General features: G+C 35.9%; 2 protein-coding genes across 2 annotated transcripts in view; one reads left to right on the top strand and one right to left on the bottom strand.

Moving 5' to 3' along the window:
- Positions 1 to 16,254, top strand: part of LOC129220810 (long-chain-fatty-acid--CoA ligase 1-like) — a 55,949-nt gene extending 39,695 nt beyond the window's left edge. Inside the window, exons 14-20 of the mRNA XM_054855244.1 lie at positions 921 to 993; positions 3,919 to 4,007; positions 4,936 to 5,052; positions 6,042 to 6,185; positions 8,820 to 8,924; positions 10,032 to 10,103; positions 12,337 to 16,254. Coding sequence (XP_054711219.1) covers positions 921 to 993; positions 3,919 to 4,007; positions 4,936 to 5,052; positions 6,042 to 6,185; positions 8,820 to 8,924; positions 10,032 to 10,103; positions 12,337 to 12,474 — 738 coding nt within the window. The 3' untranslated portion in view covers positions 12,475 to 16,254. The remainder of the gene's footprint in view (positions 1 to 920; positions 994 to 3,918; positions 4,008 to 4,935; positions 5,053 to 6,041; positions 6,186 to 8,819; positions 8,925 to 10,031; positions 10,104 to 12,336) is intronic.
- The window catches only part of LOC129234269 (eukaryotic translation initiation factor 2 subunit 3, Y-linked-like), a 41,863-nt gene continuing 41,606 nt past the window's right edge, over positions 16,186 to 16,442 (bottom strand). Inside the window, 1 exon segment of the mRNA XM_054868265.1 lies at positions 16,186 to 16,368. Within this exon segment, the coding sequence (XP_054724240.1) occupies positions 16,314 to 16,368 (55 nt within the window). The 3' untranslated portion in view covers positions 16,186 to 16,313.

Raw genomic sequence — 16,442 nt, 5'->3', positions numbered from 1 at the left:
GAAGAGGTAAAAGTTTTTATTGTTACATAATTAAATTTTGGAAGAGTGGCTTTTATACTTTTTGCGGGATGAGTTTAGAAAAAATAAACCCAGGAAAAAATGCAAAATTAAGGTTTTTTCAAAATTTCATAAAAAAATACAAAAATTGCTCTATCTGGAAAAACTTTTTTTTCATCATACTTAAAGTTAAATTTCCTACATTTTAGTACAAAAAATATTTTTCTGGCGCAATTGGTTTGGGGTCTGTGGGGTAAAAAAAAACTCAAAATGGCCAAAAATTGAATGAAACATTGAATAACTGTTTTTCTAATTAGAATATCAATGTAAATTAAAGCCTATAGTCGTCCTCAGTAAATGGGCTATTCGACACAAAAAGAATTTTTCCGTTCGAACCGGTAGTTCCCGAGATTAGCGCATTCAAACAAGCAAACAAACTCTTCAGCTTTATTTTATTAGTATAGATAACAATTCTCAAATACAGATATTTACTATTTTACAAAATGTATAGGATTGCAATTTTGAGGTTGTGGGTTTGAAGGGCTGCCCAGAACTTTTTACATGGAGACGTTTAAAGTTCCCAGCTAAATTCAGAAAGCCTTTGAAAATTGAGGACTGAATCGAAAATTCGGGATTCAGAGAAAGGAGCGTGCTTAGCTTTTTATTTTTTAAATGCAAGATGTTACAAGGTTCATTAAATTTAACTTCCTAACTTGGTTTTACTTTTCGCTAATGACATGGCATGTTTTCCATTTTTTGCTATTTACACATTTATTTATTTAAAAATACTTTACCTCTATAAAAATAACCCTCCTTGTATTTCCACAATGCAAAAATACATGAAAGCATTCGATGTCGAATATTACAGTACATGTATAATGAATAGGAAAGTGTACTAAGAGTGGGGGTCTCTGCTTTTCCAGGTGGTGGAAGGATACGGACAGACAGAATGCGTGGCTCCCTGCACCCTCAACATCCAGGGAGACTTCTCTGTCGGTGAGTACTGTTTTGTTTTGCGCAGTCATTTCTACTGGTGCAATCAAACCGGTTTTTGTGAGTCTGCATAAAAAATAGTTTGCCCAAAACTTCATGAAAAGGTATAAAAAGTAGTTTTCGCAGCACTATTTTTGAAAAAAAAAAAAATTGTATAGTTAATGGGGACCCTATAAAAGAAGTATCACATAGAAAATGACTCTAAACCTTACAATATCAATGGGTTTTTTGAACAAATTCGAGACACTACAGCCACTCTTAATCTCTCGGGACCTCTTATGATCGGATTTTCGATGACACATGCAAGCGTTTTTGAGGAAATAATTTACATATGCTCTTATTTTCAACATACAAAACTATTCAAAACATATAACCGATTTCTAGATAATTTTGTCAATTATGTCCCGATAGGATTGAAACTTTCACTTACCTCACAAAAACAGGTTTTAGTGAGAAACGGAAAATAACTGAGGAGACTTTCGGGATCCCCAAAATGGAGAGGGGTGTAAGATGACGAGTCTTCCGGCACTTTTCCTTTTTAAACCATTTAGTCATTCCACCAAGTGTCATCAGGGCCTCTTCACACTCTGCATTTATTTTATGCGCACCCTTCTCCCTATGCTCTCTATGGACAGGGTCTATTAATATTCTCTAGATTAGCCAAGACTGCAAATAATATCAACCATACATTTTAAGCTGATTTCTAGAAACAAAATATGCCTCTCTCGTCTGATGAAATGGATAAGTATGAAAATAAATAAAATAGACAAACAGATACAGCAGTAGCACCTTTTAAACAATGCAGCTAAGATATTTTTTCCACAAAAAAAAATATACCCTTGAGTGAATTTATGGAATCAAGCCAATTTTTTTTACAAAATCACCTTTATTTACATCATTTAGTTATAAAATCAAAATCAGCACTTAGTATATTGTGCGATGAGATTAGATCAAATGAAGTTATCGCACGGATGACTTATTTAATAAGTGCCCTTTTGGAGTTGCAGAGTGTCATTGGGGTTAAGTGCAGAAAATAATACTTGTGGTTGAAATTATCTCTTTTTATTTCCTCCATGGTGATATAATACGATGATCTTCTTGGCGAGCTATTTACATATGAAATGGGATAATTTTTTTGAACCTTTGGTAATTTAGTAACCATGCAAAACCATTACTGAGCAATTTGTAATATCTGTATCTTTACTAATAATAAAGCTGAAAGTCTGTCAGGATCTCTGTGATGCGCATAGCGCCTAGACCATTCAACCGATTTTCATGAAATTTGGCACAAAGTTAGGTTGTAGCATGGGGGGGTGCACCTCGAAGCGATGTTTCAAAAATTCGATGTAGTTCTTTTTCTGTTCCAATTTTAAAAACAAAATTATCGTAAGATGGACGAGTAAATTACGAAATTATCATTACGTGGAATCGTAACATGGGCACCAGTCAATTGGCGAGAAAATTCGCCATACATTGTTTGTAAATATACAGGCGAACCAAAAGACCTTTTAATTTTCTATTACAGGCAAAAAAAATATCATAAGATGGACGAGTAAATTACGAAATTATCATTACGTGGAATCGTAACATGGGCACAAGTCAATTGGCGAGAAAATTCGCCATACATTGTTTGTAAATATACAGGCGAACCAAAAGACCTTTTAATTTTCTGTTACGGGCAAAGCCGTGCGGGGGTACCACTAGTGACTAATAAAGTGTCATTTATCTAATTGAGGTTCCATTAATTTAAACATAAGGTTAGCTGACAATGTTTACAATTTTAAATTGACTAATCGAGAGCGTGATGCCGATTCAGCTGACCAAGAAACTAAAAATATGGCCCCTTAAACGAGAGAAAATCTGAGCTACCGAAACAATATATAGAGTCGGCCAGAGTCATTTGCATGGATTTCAAGACATGCATTTGAGATGCACATTTCCGGATGTTAGAACGGCGATCAGTCAAATGAAAAAGGAGCTTTGTCATTTCATGACGTAAGGCACGCATGTGTAAGATCGGGAAATACGTTACAATCATTGAATTAGCATTTGTGATTTTGCAAGATAAATGAAAACTGGGATTTAGTATATGCCAAATGTATCAAAATAAACGTTAAAAAAATAAGATCATTTGGAATTCCCAACATAGTATGCCCCCCCCCCCCCTTTTTGTCCATCGCCATTTTCACTCTACTGGGCATAGAGTCAACTAGAGTTTTGCTCTTTTCTTTGAGTTATTGATCTGTAAACCATTTTTAAAACAAAATCATTTATTCTTTTGATTTGCAATCAGATTTTCAGTCAATGTCACAATGGCAAGCTGCCTCTTCTGTGGAGAAATATCCATGGCTAACAAAAAGATAAAAAGTGACCGGACTGAGAAAAACAGCAAAAATATGTAGAAATTTATAACACTTAAAAGAAAACATGATATTTATGACAAAAAAAAAAAAAGTGAGGTTATAGCGCCTAATCAACTGGTAGGCTAAACAGCTGTTATAAACAAATACTGAACAACCTGAAAAATTAAAAATTCCAAACTTGATTCCATTCATTCGCACCAGGGTGTATAAAGCTCATCAAAATAAAAACATTATATCAAAAAAAAAAAAAAAAGAAAGAAAGAAGAAAAATCCCCACCTCAATACCCTACTGTCTGACCACGGATTGTATGGAAAGACAAACATCCATTTTACAGCCGGAAATGGACGAATCTATTATTTTTTACCGATGTCAGCTTTTACAAAAGCATAGTCTCATTCAAATGAGCGGAATACGCGCATCAAATTTTTACTTTCCCCCCTTATTCATATAGATTCCTCTTATTTGTACATTGAAAATTCCATGCAATCCGTTGTTGGACAGTACTTTTCAATTTTTCGATATTTATTAAATTATTTTTTCAGCCAATGGTATTTTTCATTACAGGTCAGGTGGGACCCCCCATTTCCTGCTGCCACATCAAACTGGTGGATGTCCCTGAGATGGAATATTTTGCCCAGAAAGGACAGGGCGAGGTGAGATCCTTTTCCTCAGAATCATTCACGAGGACAAATTTCAGGGACATTATTTCTTCCTTCAAGTAACAATTTTGTGGTTTGATGAAATGAAAACATTTACCATATTTTCGGGAATAAGCGCCACATTGCAATATATTCTCAAGGGAAAATTTTTTTAATGTATGTGCCGAACCCAACATTAAACAACTTAGAAGCACCATTAGTAGTAAAGAAAGCTGGAATGGAATGCATATGAAAGAAATATTTTTAATTAATGAAATTATTTATACTTTAATTTAAATATTATTTTCTTACCTTGAGAGGAGACATTCGCTGGCCATACAGAGCGAGGGACTCGGACCCTCCCCCTCGATGCCTTGCCAATGTCGATCTATCTGGCCCAAGTAGCACTAAAATATTGATCGACGTAGAAACGACATAGGTCGACGTTCGAATATCGGACAATAACGGATAAGGTTCTTGAAACATATAGAACTATGTCGAAGTATTTTTTTTGCCGACTTGATTTAAAAAGTCATTTTTACTGCTTATTTTGACGTTTGAATCATAATTAAAAACGTTTATATAGCAACATTGTTATTTTTATTGAAATCAGAAGCAAAATGGAAAATTGCAAACATCGAGAAACGTTATTTTATTTTAGAAAAAAAAAATTGAAACACTGATGTTTTTGACGTGACTGACATACTTTTCCTACGTTAATCGTTATGTTGTGCTAACTGCTGTCAGAGCAGGAAAATGTAACGTCATCTATTGGCAGCAATTTCAACTTTTTTAAAAACTTGGATTTTTTTTTACTTGAAAAAAAAAAAGACTATCGGCCGTACCCGTTATATGCGCCAGCAACTTTTTTGTTTTTTTTCTTGCATGTTCTGCGGCGCTTATTCCCAAAAATATGGTAATATTTTTCTTTCCGTCCTCCCAGGTGTGCATCAAGGGCCGCAACGTGTTCAAGTGCTACTTCAAGGACCCCCAGAAGACGAAGGAGACCATCGACGAGGAGGGGTGGCTGCACACCGGAGACATCGGGATGTGGCTGCCGGTGAGTCCCTCCTATCTGCCACGCGATTGGTCGGTCGTCTTCGACGTCGCCCGCCCCCGGTGGGCAATGTACGGGCAGGGAGTTTTTTAAAAAAAAAAGAAGTCTAAAGAAGCGGCATCCGAATCGAGTGCCGTAAAACTCTTAAAGAAAGTCTCGTTTCGAATCCGGTGCATGTGATAGCCGTTCATTTTTAATGACACTGGACTCTCTCTATTCTGAACACTCATGGGGCCGAACTAAAGTGTTCAGATGATGGGGGTGTTCGTTATAGAGGGAGACTGGATGATGCATGCGTTAGTGGACTATGTTCATCAGTACTTTGCCTGGTGAGATATACCAATTTTTTAAAGCTTGAGTAGCCTAATTTTGGATTGGCAGACATGTCCAATTAAACTCGGTAGAACCTAAAAACCTTGCATTTCTTTCTTTTTTAATTTACAATGTTTTAATTTAACTTTCAACTTTAGAATATTACAATACAGTTATCGGTACAGTACGGGTAAAAAAAAAAGAGTTAATTTTATTTTGCTTTTGCATTCTCATGCAAGGTACGTGTTATCATCCGATTATTGAAGCAAAAAGGGTTTCCAGCCGCGTACTGCTTGTAGGTAAACGTACTTTAAAGGTTTTGAATAATACTTGATACAATAGTTGGACACAGTTCAGTAGTAGAAACTTCAGGGTTATATTTCAGGGTTATATAGTCATTGATTTTAAAAATATCGGTCGAGTCTGGGGTCAAGGGAACCCCTTTTTTCAAATTTTCTGTCTTGTGAACTGAAATCTTGACTTATGGGGTATACTTGTCATGCTGCACTTTTACGTTTAGTTTAAAAAATGATGCCGAAAGCATTAAAGTTGCATTTTCGTTATTCTCTGTTTAGACGATTTGTCGAGGGAGCGTTTTGGGTTCATTTGGACTTGGATATGAGTTTGTGTTTTTTTTCTGCTTCCCATACCTGGATGAAAATTTCTCTCTCCCCTTGTAGAATGGAACCCTGAGGCTGGTGGATCGCAAGAAGAACATCTTCAAGCTGGCCCAGGGGGAGTACATCGCCCCCGAGAAGATAGAGAACATCTACCTCTCCAGCCCCTATGTCTCACAGATATTCGTGCACGGAGAAAGCCTGCAGGTCAGACATACTACCTTCTACTTCTTTCCGGTAATGGGGGGGGGGTCATGACCCCCCCCCCCAAATTGTCGAAACAATATCCGTCCACATTAAGCTCTAACAATTTATGCATAGAATGCAAACGATTACAGTATCTTTTCAATCTGTTAATGAAGGCAAATGTGTGAATTACTACTTCGTTGGTTATGAAATGTGCAACGTTTATCCCCTATTAAGTGCTATATTCCTGTCAGATTTGGTACCTTTATTGACCCCCAAGCAGTTTCAGAAATTCTTCGTACCCAAAACCGTGGGTCTGGTCATTCTTCAGCATGACCTCTTCTAAAATACTTTTCTGTATCCGCCCCTGAAACTGATAGGCATTACATTTTTTTCTGCAAGGGGTGGCACTATTTGTTGACACAGCCCACACATGGCAGGGAAAAAGCGTGTTTATCTATTCAATAATAAATTTTAAATCTTTTACGAGGAGTAGGGTGTTCTTGCACCAGGAAAAGTTGGAGATGATTGAAAATAGTCGTGGAAGGTCATGATTTTCAGCAAAAAACGCCCAAAAATCGGACTGACAACTGGTCATGTATTTTAAGGTTCAAGAACATGCCTATTTGTCGAATTTTACCGGCAAAATTTATGCATCTTAGCTGTTTCTGACTCTTTTGCGCATCAGTCCCAAACTCTCTTCTTCCGAAATCCAATTGCATCCGCTTCTATAACGCTCGCTCGTTTTTCTTCAACGATTGATTCTGCCGTTTGGACATTTATGATTATATGTTTAGCATTGTTTCTAACACTCCTTATGTGTCTAATATTGCGTTGAGGACTTATCGACTTCCTCACTTTGCCGCTGTCGTTCGACTCGAAAATATTAAGTCATTTGCATCCGTGTTGATTCGTGAGACTCATAAAAATGATCGGTAATTTTCAGTAAAGTCTTCAGTTAATGAAGTGTTTAGAAAAATAAAGAATTATGTTACAAACGTTTAGAACATTTTGAAGGGTAAAATTTTTAAAAAGTCTGAAAATGTTGCAAATGACACAATTGTTTAAATATTTGTAGCCTGTCTTAGCTGGTTACATTTCACTTCAATTTAATTTTTAGAAACATATGTCCAAAGCATAGATCAGACGGTTGCTATTCAATTTTCACTAAACACTCATTTGGATAATGTCACGAAAAAGAATTATCGCACTTCTTGGGGGCAACGGAAGAAAAAATAGCCCACTGTTTCGGAACAAATAAAAAATGTTCAAATGAATAACGTCATCGCCTTCATGGCTCTATTTTAAAATATTTGTTCTGAATGTGTGAAGTAAGTCTTTATAGGACTTCAGAAGTTTGGATAAATCACTTTACAAAGTTATTTGAATGACAAACAATATGTACTTGCAATTTATTGACACATTCATGTTTTCAACTAAGTATCCAGCAGCTCTATATATGTAGCTATATGTATATATACAGTTGGCTCTCTGTTTAACGACGCTTTATTTAACGACTTTCTCTATTTAACGACGGTGTTTCACGGTCCCAGATGGTCCACTGTAGTGTTAATTGCATTCTATTTAAGAACATTTTTTTGTGGTCCCTTGGAAGTCGTTAAACAGAGAGCGAACTGTATATATTATTTACCTTTAACGATAACTCTATAAAATTCTGATCTTTTTTCCTCCCACTGCAAAGCACTTTCTGATGATTTGCACGTTTAAATAAGCATCATGGAGATAGGCATTTCAAATATCCCTCTCAATAGGAATTTTCAAAATAATTTCAATTGTTTCCTTATACAGTAGAACCTCTCAATAAGGGACACTAAGGGGACCAGACATTTTGTCCCTTATTTGGAGGTATTGATGCATTCTGTGTACTTATGTAGCAGTATAATATCACAACAAACATTAACTATTAACACTTAAGATTAATTACTGAAAATGTCTCATTATGTTAAATAAAATTAATAATTATTCAGGTTTCTAAGTTTATATTATTTTATTAATTAAAATTTAATACTAAATTTTGTAATGGCAAAGTTTTGTAGCATACAGAAATAATTTTTAAGTCATTCATTACATGTATTTGCTTCATGTGATGTAATTTACAATGTAATACTATGTGAATGACAACGTTGAAGTTTTTAAGCTTTATATACAAAGCTCTTATTTTAAGCTTTATATACAACTAATTAGCTTTATATTCGAAGCTAATTAGTTGCTGTGCACTCTTTGTCGGCCCTGAACTACTTGAATAAATCATTGAGAGGGCAAATTATGCATGTTAACTTTGGCAATTTTTTTTTACAATGCATTTCTTGTTTCTTTCACATATGTTTGTGTCAAACTTACCTCAATTAATTTTTAAAAGGAAAAGTGAAACGTGAATTCCAGTAAATTCACCATTTCTTAGGTGTGTATGCATTTTTTTTTTTTTTTTTTTTGTGACTGTCCCTGAAAGAGGGTGCCCCTTAACTGGAGATAAATACATGAAAGTCGCTATTCAAAGGGACTGGGACCGAAAAAATGTCCCTAAAATAGAGTCGTCCCTTAATGGAGGTTCTACTGTATATGAAATGTCAAAATGGGTCCATTTGAGACCAAGAAAGTTCCGACTGATGGGAAATGTGTGTGTGTGTGTTCTAGAGCTGCCTGGTGGCTGTGGTGGTCCCTGACATGGAGAATGTGGTGTCCTGGTGCAAAGAGAAGGGAATCTCCTACAACCCCTGGGAGCAAGTCTGCAGAGATAAGGTGAGGAAATCCCATCCCCCAGAGCCCCATATTCAATAGTCAAAAGCCTCCACAAAATGTTTCATTACATCTATAGACTTTTAAAATGATGAGCTTGGTTCGAACTGTGAAATAAAACAAGTACAGTTAACTCTCGATGATCCGCAGGTCTTTTTAATTAAAAAAAAAAAACAGATAGTCATTTTTTGCTTTTAGATTGTACATACATTTTTTATATGCAATGTTAGTAGATGTAATGTTTTTAGTAGTTTTAAGCAATGTTCGTATATTTTAGCTATTGCACACTTAGTGTGCAATAGCTAAGGATTATTCTATAGTTATTACCACTTCTTGCATTCCCGTACAGCTCTTCCATTTCTGTAGTCTGAGTCGGATGAGTAGAGAGGCGGTGTTTGTGTGTACAATCCCATATACAGTAGAAGACTTATAACGCACACCTCGGGACCAGAGCTTTTGCATTATACAGGTTTTTGCATTATACAGATCATTTCACAAATTTTGAAACTAATGTTCAGAATATATCTATATATTAGCACGTCAGAATGAGTTTTATCTGCAATGAGTATTAAAGCACCATTATTACAATTAGTCATTCACAAATAAATAGGTTTCACGATCAAGCATCATGGTTTGCATAACAGCGGCATTTTCAAGAGCCATATGGTATTTTCTGTTTACTATGAGTCCTCATTTTCATTTAAAAGCTTTGAAATAAGATGGAAAGATGAAAAACTATTTCAAAATTTAATTTGCCTAACAATTTCAATGCTTGCAAAGCAAAACAGAGGGATTTTTTAAGCTTCGAAACCTGTTGTTTACTTCTGAAAAGTAGTGCAGTTTATAGAGAATTGCGTTATACAGGTCGGCGTTATAACGGTCTTCTACTGTACTGCCTCTTTCTTCTCTCGACTGGCTCCTTTTTTTTTTTTTTTTTTGACCGTTTTACAATGGACCCAACCTCTAAAGATATTGAGCTCTATTGCTATTTTCGTGGACAAGAAATAACATGTGCATTTTACTTTGTGGTGCGAACCAAGGTCATAGAAATGTTTCTTTATATTTTGCTGTATGGACATTGGTATGATGATCTGTTTCGTTGTTTTCCAGAACGTGAAGCGACTGATCCTCGATGACATCACCGCCCTGGGCAAGAAGGCCGGACTCAAGTCCTTCGAACAGGTGAGTCACCAAGAGACTGGAATGTAGTAATCCCGAAAAAATGAAAAGTAGCCTTGAAAATAATCCCGAAAACAGAACAACACGTGTCGGCTCTTTCCACGAAACACCAAATTAGATTTTAAGCCTCTGTTTGTTACTTTCGGCATGTCATCGATAGATATCCATACTTGCCAACTCTACTGTTTTTAGCGGGAGACTCCTTGTCTTTTGCTTCCATCTCCCGATTTCCCGTTTTTTACGATTTTCTCCCGTTTTCGCAGTTTTTTCAGTCGATCATTAAAACGTTTCACTTTTTTCTTAACAGTTGGCGCCCTTTTCCAGTCTACCAATGTCAGGGAATAAGAATTTTTCTAATTAATAACTCATTTAGTAAAAATTAATTTTTTTTTTTTTTTGAATTTATCATTATTTTGAACATTTCTGATATTTTATATTCTGTAGTAGCAAACTTGCCGTTTTTGATTTTGCCACGCCCACTCAAAAACGCAATTCAATTGCATCAGAGTTCCTTTAAATACTTGCCAACTCTACTGTTTTTAACGGGAGACTCCCGTTTTTTACAATTTTCTCCCGTTTTTTCAGTCAATCATCAAAAAGTTTCACTTTCTTCTCAATAGATGGCGCCTTTTTCTTGTATACCAATGTCAGGGAATAAGAATTTCTTCCAATTTATAACTCATGTAGTAAAAATCATTGTTTTGGAAGCTTTCCTCATTGCATGTTCAACGAAGCACGTGCTTTGCCGAAAATGGCAGCAGATTTCAATCCTTTTGCATCTTGAAATTATTTCAATTATTTTGATAGTTTGCAGATATTTTAACATGTGCTACCCGATACCTACTTATTTTATATTTTATTTTCATTATATGTTTTTTTTTTTTGGATTTTAGTAATTAAATTTTTGTAGCAACTTTTTTGGTAGAGGCTGGGGAAGTACGAAACTTTATTCTTTATCTTTATTACTTGGTTTTTCCTTTGCAGTATATTTTTCTTGCTACTACCAATTAACTTACATCTGCGAAAAATCCCCATTTCACTTTGAATTTAATGTTCGTGTTATTTAAAAGCATAATTTAATAATTCTGTTGTGAAGATATGTCGTTGGTGAATCAGATCTCACCTCTGATTCAGCTCTGGTGGAATCTCTCGTTTTTTTTCTTCGAAGGTTGGCAAGTATGAATATCTACTCGGAATGACGAGAGATCCTATTTGAATCCAACTTAATGACATGAAACGAGACATTTTTGCTCTTTTGGTCTGAGTCAAGATGCTTAATTATCGGGACGGGAACGCATATAAACAACCTTTACTTTGTTAGGAATCATGTAAAAATTTGAAGACTGCTGATTGGCTATCCAGTAAAATCGTAATCCATCTCTATTATAGCTTGCTCTCATTTTTTTCCTTTTGAAACGAGATCTAGATAGTATTAAAGAAAAAAATTTTAAAAACTCAAACTTGAACTGGGAACTTCCGAAAAATGAAATTTATTCATTTGCGTCGGATCATTGGATTGGCGCCAGCTGGCCAATCGGAAGTCCCGAACCGATTGCAAGATCTCTAGCCCAGTAAAGGTTGTTTATATGCAACGGGGACTCTGGTCATTTTAAATATCAAATTTGGATTCTCTCGGTGGTCAACAGAATTCTAAATAATTTTTACTTCAAGTTTAAAGAAGAATTTCGGATTCGGGTTTCTACGGGAGACGTAGTAGCACACCGAAAGATACGCGAACGCATTCGTAGACTTTGGATGCTTGAAGTTTCGTACATTCTCCAGTGTCAATGAAAAAAGTAGCTACAAAAATTCAATCCGGAGGGGGGGAAAATCAATATATAATAAAAATTATATACAAAATAAGTAGAAATAGGATAGCACATGTTAAAATAACTTCAAACTTTCAAAATAATTAAAATATTTTCAAGATGCAAAAGGATTGAAATCTTACTAAATGAGTTATTAATTGGAAAAATTCTTATCCCCTGACATTGGTGGGATGACTAGAAAAGGGCGCCATCTATTGAGAAGAAAGTGAAACTTTTTGATGATTGACAGAAAAATGGTAAAAAATGGGACATCAGGAGACTAAAGCAAAACACGGGAGTCTTCCGTTAAAATTGGTAGAGTTGGCAAGCATGCAAAACCCATTGATTGAAAATTCTTTTTCCTTCGGGAAGAGCGGGATTCTCGTTCTGCTCCGCATTCCTGACCCTTTCCGTTTTTCCTCCCCCAGGTGAAGGACATCTACGTGCACCACGAGCTGTTCAGCGTGGACAACGGGCTGCTGACCCCCACCCTCAAGACCAAGCGCCCCGACTGCCGCAAGAGCTTCGTGGACCGCATCGAGGCCATGTACGCCCTCATGGCGTGACCTCTCCTCCGAAGGAAGCCAGCGTGACCTCCCCTCGCTCGAGAGACGCCGCCTGTACATTGACGCGCTCCCGTCTTCCTCCCCGGCGAGTCCGGCTTCGGACTGCGCGGCGAGGAGGGGGGATGTGGACGGTTCCACCCTTTTAGACCGTCGGAAATCGTGAGACGCCGAATGCGATGGTTCTGCCCTTTTAGATCGTCAAAAATTGAGACGCCGAATGAGACGCGGTGTCTCCGAAATTTCAAGCCACAGGAGTCGTGATCGGGGTGAAAGTCTCTTAATTTCGATGGACGGAAGACGGTCGAGAGACCAAATGCTTTCGCTGCGACTTTACGGATTATTTATGTTTTCGAATTGTTTTCGGACTTTTTCAAATGCGATTTCTAGAAAAAGATGATGAAACTAATTTATTCATTCATCCTATTTTCACTTTATAATGCTTTGGAATTTTGAACTAGAAATATAATTTTTATAAGACTGAACGTTTTCATAGCCACCACCGAAATCTGCGGCGAGAGATCGGAGTCTCCGGAGTTCGAGCCTCTCGGCTTCGGCCTTTTCCAGCACGAGGCGTTGAATCGGTTTTCATTTCATTAAAAAACACAGATTGGGTTTAGTGGATCGTGTCTGAGACATAATTTAAAAAAAATAATTTTTTTTAACGGGACAGGATAGAAAAATGTTCATGCATTCAAAATTGGAATATTTTACAAACATATGATTGGAGGTAGAATGAGGGGTATATAAAAAAGGTAAATGGCATAAACCTGCTAGAATTTTTTTTTTTTTTTTTTGAGTTGGAATGAGAAATAGAGCCTGCAGATGTTGCCTTTTTTGTAGTGAATTTAAAGATATGCTATTGTGGTCGAAAGAGAAATATTTGAAATGGATCTTTTTTTTTTTTCTCGCGGCTGTAATGCCTGAAAGAATTTTTTAAAAAAAATCTAAGTCTTAAAATGAAATTTAAAAAGAAGTGACTCTGTAAAGTATACACATTGGAACCTGGAACACTCCCCCCCCCCCCTCGCTCTTTTCGAAGCGTGGAATGAAAGAGACTGCTTATGTTAATTTATATGGATTATCTCCGGTGCGAGAGGTTTGTGATGTGATGGGGCCGAAGACACTCTTTTCCCTCTCCGTACATGCATAGACTTCAGAAAATGAAGCAGTGAAATTGCATCACGACGCAAATTTTGTTTCGAAACTCAAAATATATTCCTCCGAAATGGATATTTCGGCGTGAAGCGAAAGCACCGTATTTACGAATCTATGCTTTTGTTTTTTCACGTAATTGTTATTCAATTAATAATCTAAGCCTTTTTTTTAATTTGAAAAAAGGAAGGGGTATGTAAGATGTTCCCCGTAAAAGTGTTCATCATTTGAAGCTTTCACTCATGAACGATCATATCAAGTAAAAAGATAGTTTTTGTGATAAAAACGGTGACATTCAAAGTGTGGATGGTGCATTTATTTTTCCCATTTTCTTTGTCCACGCCGGAAAATATTAGGTTTTATTTTCGAAAAAGTTTATTTCTGCTCTGGAAAATGTTTAGAATAAAATATTGTTTTTGGAATTTGATGATATTTAGATTCTAATGCCTTTCATATATTTTTTGAAGTTTCGTAACTCACATGAAAGTAGCCACTTTGATCTGTCCCAGGATTATTTTAATCTTTCTGTAGCTCAAGTATTATTTACTACTTTTCTCACTGAATCGGTTAAAATTGTAAACAGTGAGTCAGAATTAAATCAAAAGTGCTTCTTTTCAGCTTCATGTCACAAAAGGCCCATCATAGTGCTTAATTTTTATTTAAAATTCTCAATTGTCTTGGCATCGTGCTTTAGTTCATCCATTCAAATAATCCCTTTTCTTTTACTAAAATTACAACGGATGGCAAAGGAAAACTGGCATCTTTGTTGACGTTATAATTTGCTTTTTTTCCCAAAATTATTTATAAAATATTTAAGAGAAAAATGTTTCATCAATAAAGTTTTCATTCTGTATCTGGTTATTTACTTCAAAGATCTAGAAACGATCCATCTGTATTCATGTTTTCGTTTTAATCGGGCACTTTTGATATTTCCAGGGCTGTAATGCATTAGGCCTAATTTTTAGTTTTTCTCATAATGTAACATTTATGCTCCACTCCAAACCTTCCCCATTAATTACTGGGACTGCCATGAACCCAATATAATGCTCGATTGTACATAAAATATGAAAATCTGAGGATTTATCTTTTACCACGACTTTTGAGATGACACCCTCGTTGTGATGTTGGAGTGGAGCAAAAAAAATTGGGTTCGTTAAGTACTTTATTTTGACATATATTAGAGTGGGGTGCTCATCGTTGAGATTTTTTAATATCGAAATAATCTGCTCGAGAACATAGCTGTGCAAAAACCGGCTTTTCGTTAGAGCCCTTTCGACCGGCATTGCAATTTTCTCTTCTGTCAGTCATTCGGCGTATCTTTGAGCCAGCCCCGATTACTTCGTTCCACCTCATGTTTTTATACGAATGCCTCAATTGCCGAATCGATCAACTCCACTTAAAAAAAAAAAATCATTTCAGCTTTAATAGTGCTTTATGGCTAACTTATTTAATAGTGCATTAATCGGTGCAGTCATGAGGCATTTTCTTTCTTTTTTTTCTGTCCATCATTTCATATTTAACTAGTCAACTCTTAATATCAGTGAAAATTGTTACATTGCAAATGATAAAAATGAATATTTTAATGTTGTATTAATACATCATAAATATAATACATAACTTTTTGGTTATTTTTGATGATAAATGAACACTGTTACTTTGACTAATGTAATTTTTATATTGAAAATACAGTAGTTGAAAAAAAAAAAAATAAAAAAATATCAGATATATATCGACTGATACATGGATGCTTCAGTTGCCAAATCGATTAACTACACTTTTTTTAAAAAAAATCATCATTTCTACTTTAATAGGGCTTAATCAATGCTTAGCATGTGAATTTATATTAAAGTTTTGGTTCAGTACATTTCTGACCCTGTGCGGGCAGAAAATGTGACACGAGGGCCATTCTCTCCTATGGATGACACATTCCTCTTCATAACTATTCTCTTTTTGTTTTATGGAGTTGGTCGATTTGACGAGTGAGGCATCCATATAATTTAAAATTATGAAAGCACCAGCAAGAAGTCACCACTGGGACTTTGTCCCCCCCCCCCAAGTCAAATAAAGTAAAAAAAAAATTGAGGTGGCTCAAAGGATACCGAATAACTGTACTAAATCCTTTCCCGCAAAAAAAAATCTGCCCCAAAGCAAATATTTTTCAGCATAAAACTTTAAAAAGTTTATACGTAATTCTGTTTGCTTTGGCCCATAAATTTCCGTTAATGGGGCATTCCATGGTATTTTTGACATTTAAGTGGAGTCCATAACGTGACCTTTTTTTGCCGTAACTTTTCAATTCACTGTTTGATTAGCATATTATTTTATTTTGGTCTTTTCCTACCAACACACCAGCTCAAATTAAAATAATTTGCAAATCAAACGGTAAATTCAACGGCAAAAAAGGTCAGGTTACGGACTCTACATGAACGTCGAAAATACCGTGGAATGCCCCTAATGTATTTCAAAGTCATTCCATAAAGTGACCCTAGCACATTCGTGTGGTTTCAAAACTCCCCTCGTCTACGAGGGGTGTGGCTTCGATGATGGACACCGTGTAAAATACTCTCTGTTGGTTTGTACATAATGTATTGTTACTTTGTTCGACAATAAACGTGGAGTCCTTCTTCTTCCAAAGTCTCTTTATTATTTTATTATTCACAAACATAACGGACGTAAAAAACACGGGACTACGTGACTGGCTTTATCGTGACACCCCTCCGGATCATGCCCCACCCGATCAACCTGGAAAAGAAAACGGAAAAAGTATGACACAAAATGACAGCACATATAAAAATTTTGTTATATCTGTCATGATG

Source organism: Uloborus diversus, chromosome 1 (genome assembly GCF_026930045.1).
Source record: "Uloborus diversus isolate 005 chromosome 1, Udiv.v.3.1, whole genome shotgun sequence".
In the NCBI taxonomy this organism is placed as follows: domain Eukaryota; kingdom Metazoa; phylum Arthropoda; class Arachnida; order Araneae; family Uloboridae; genus Uloborus; species Uloborus diversus.
This window is presented reverse-complemented; position numbering and strand designations above follow the sequence as displayed.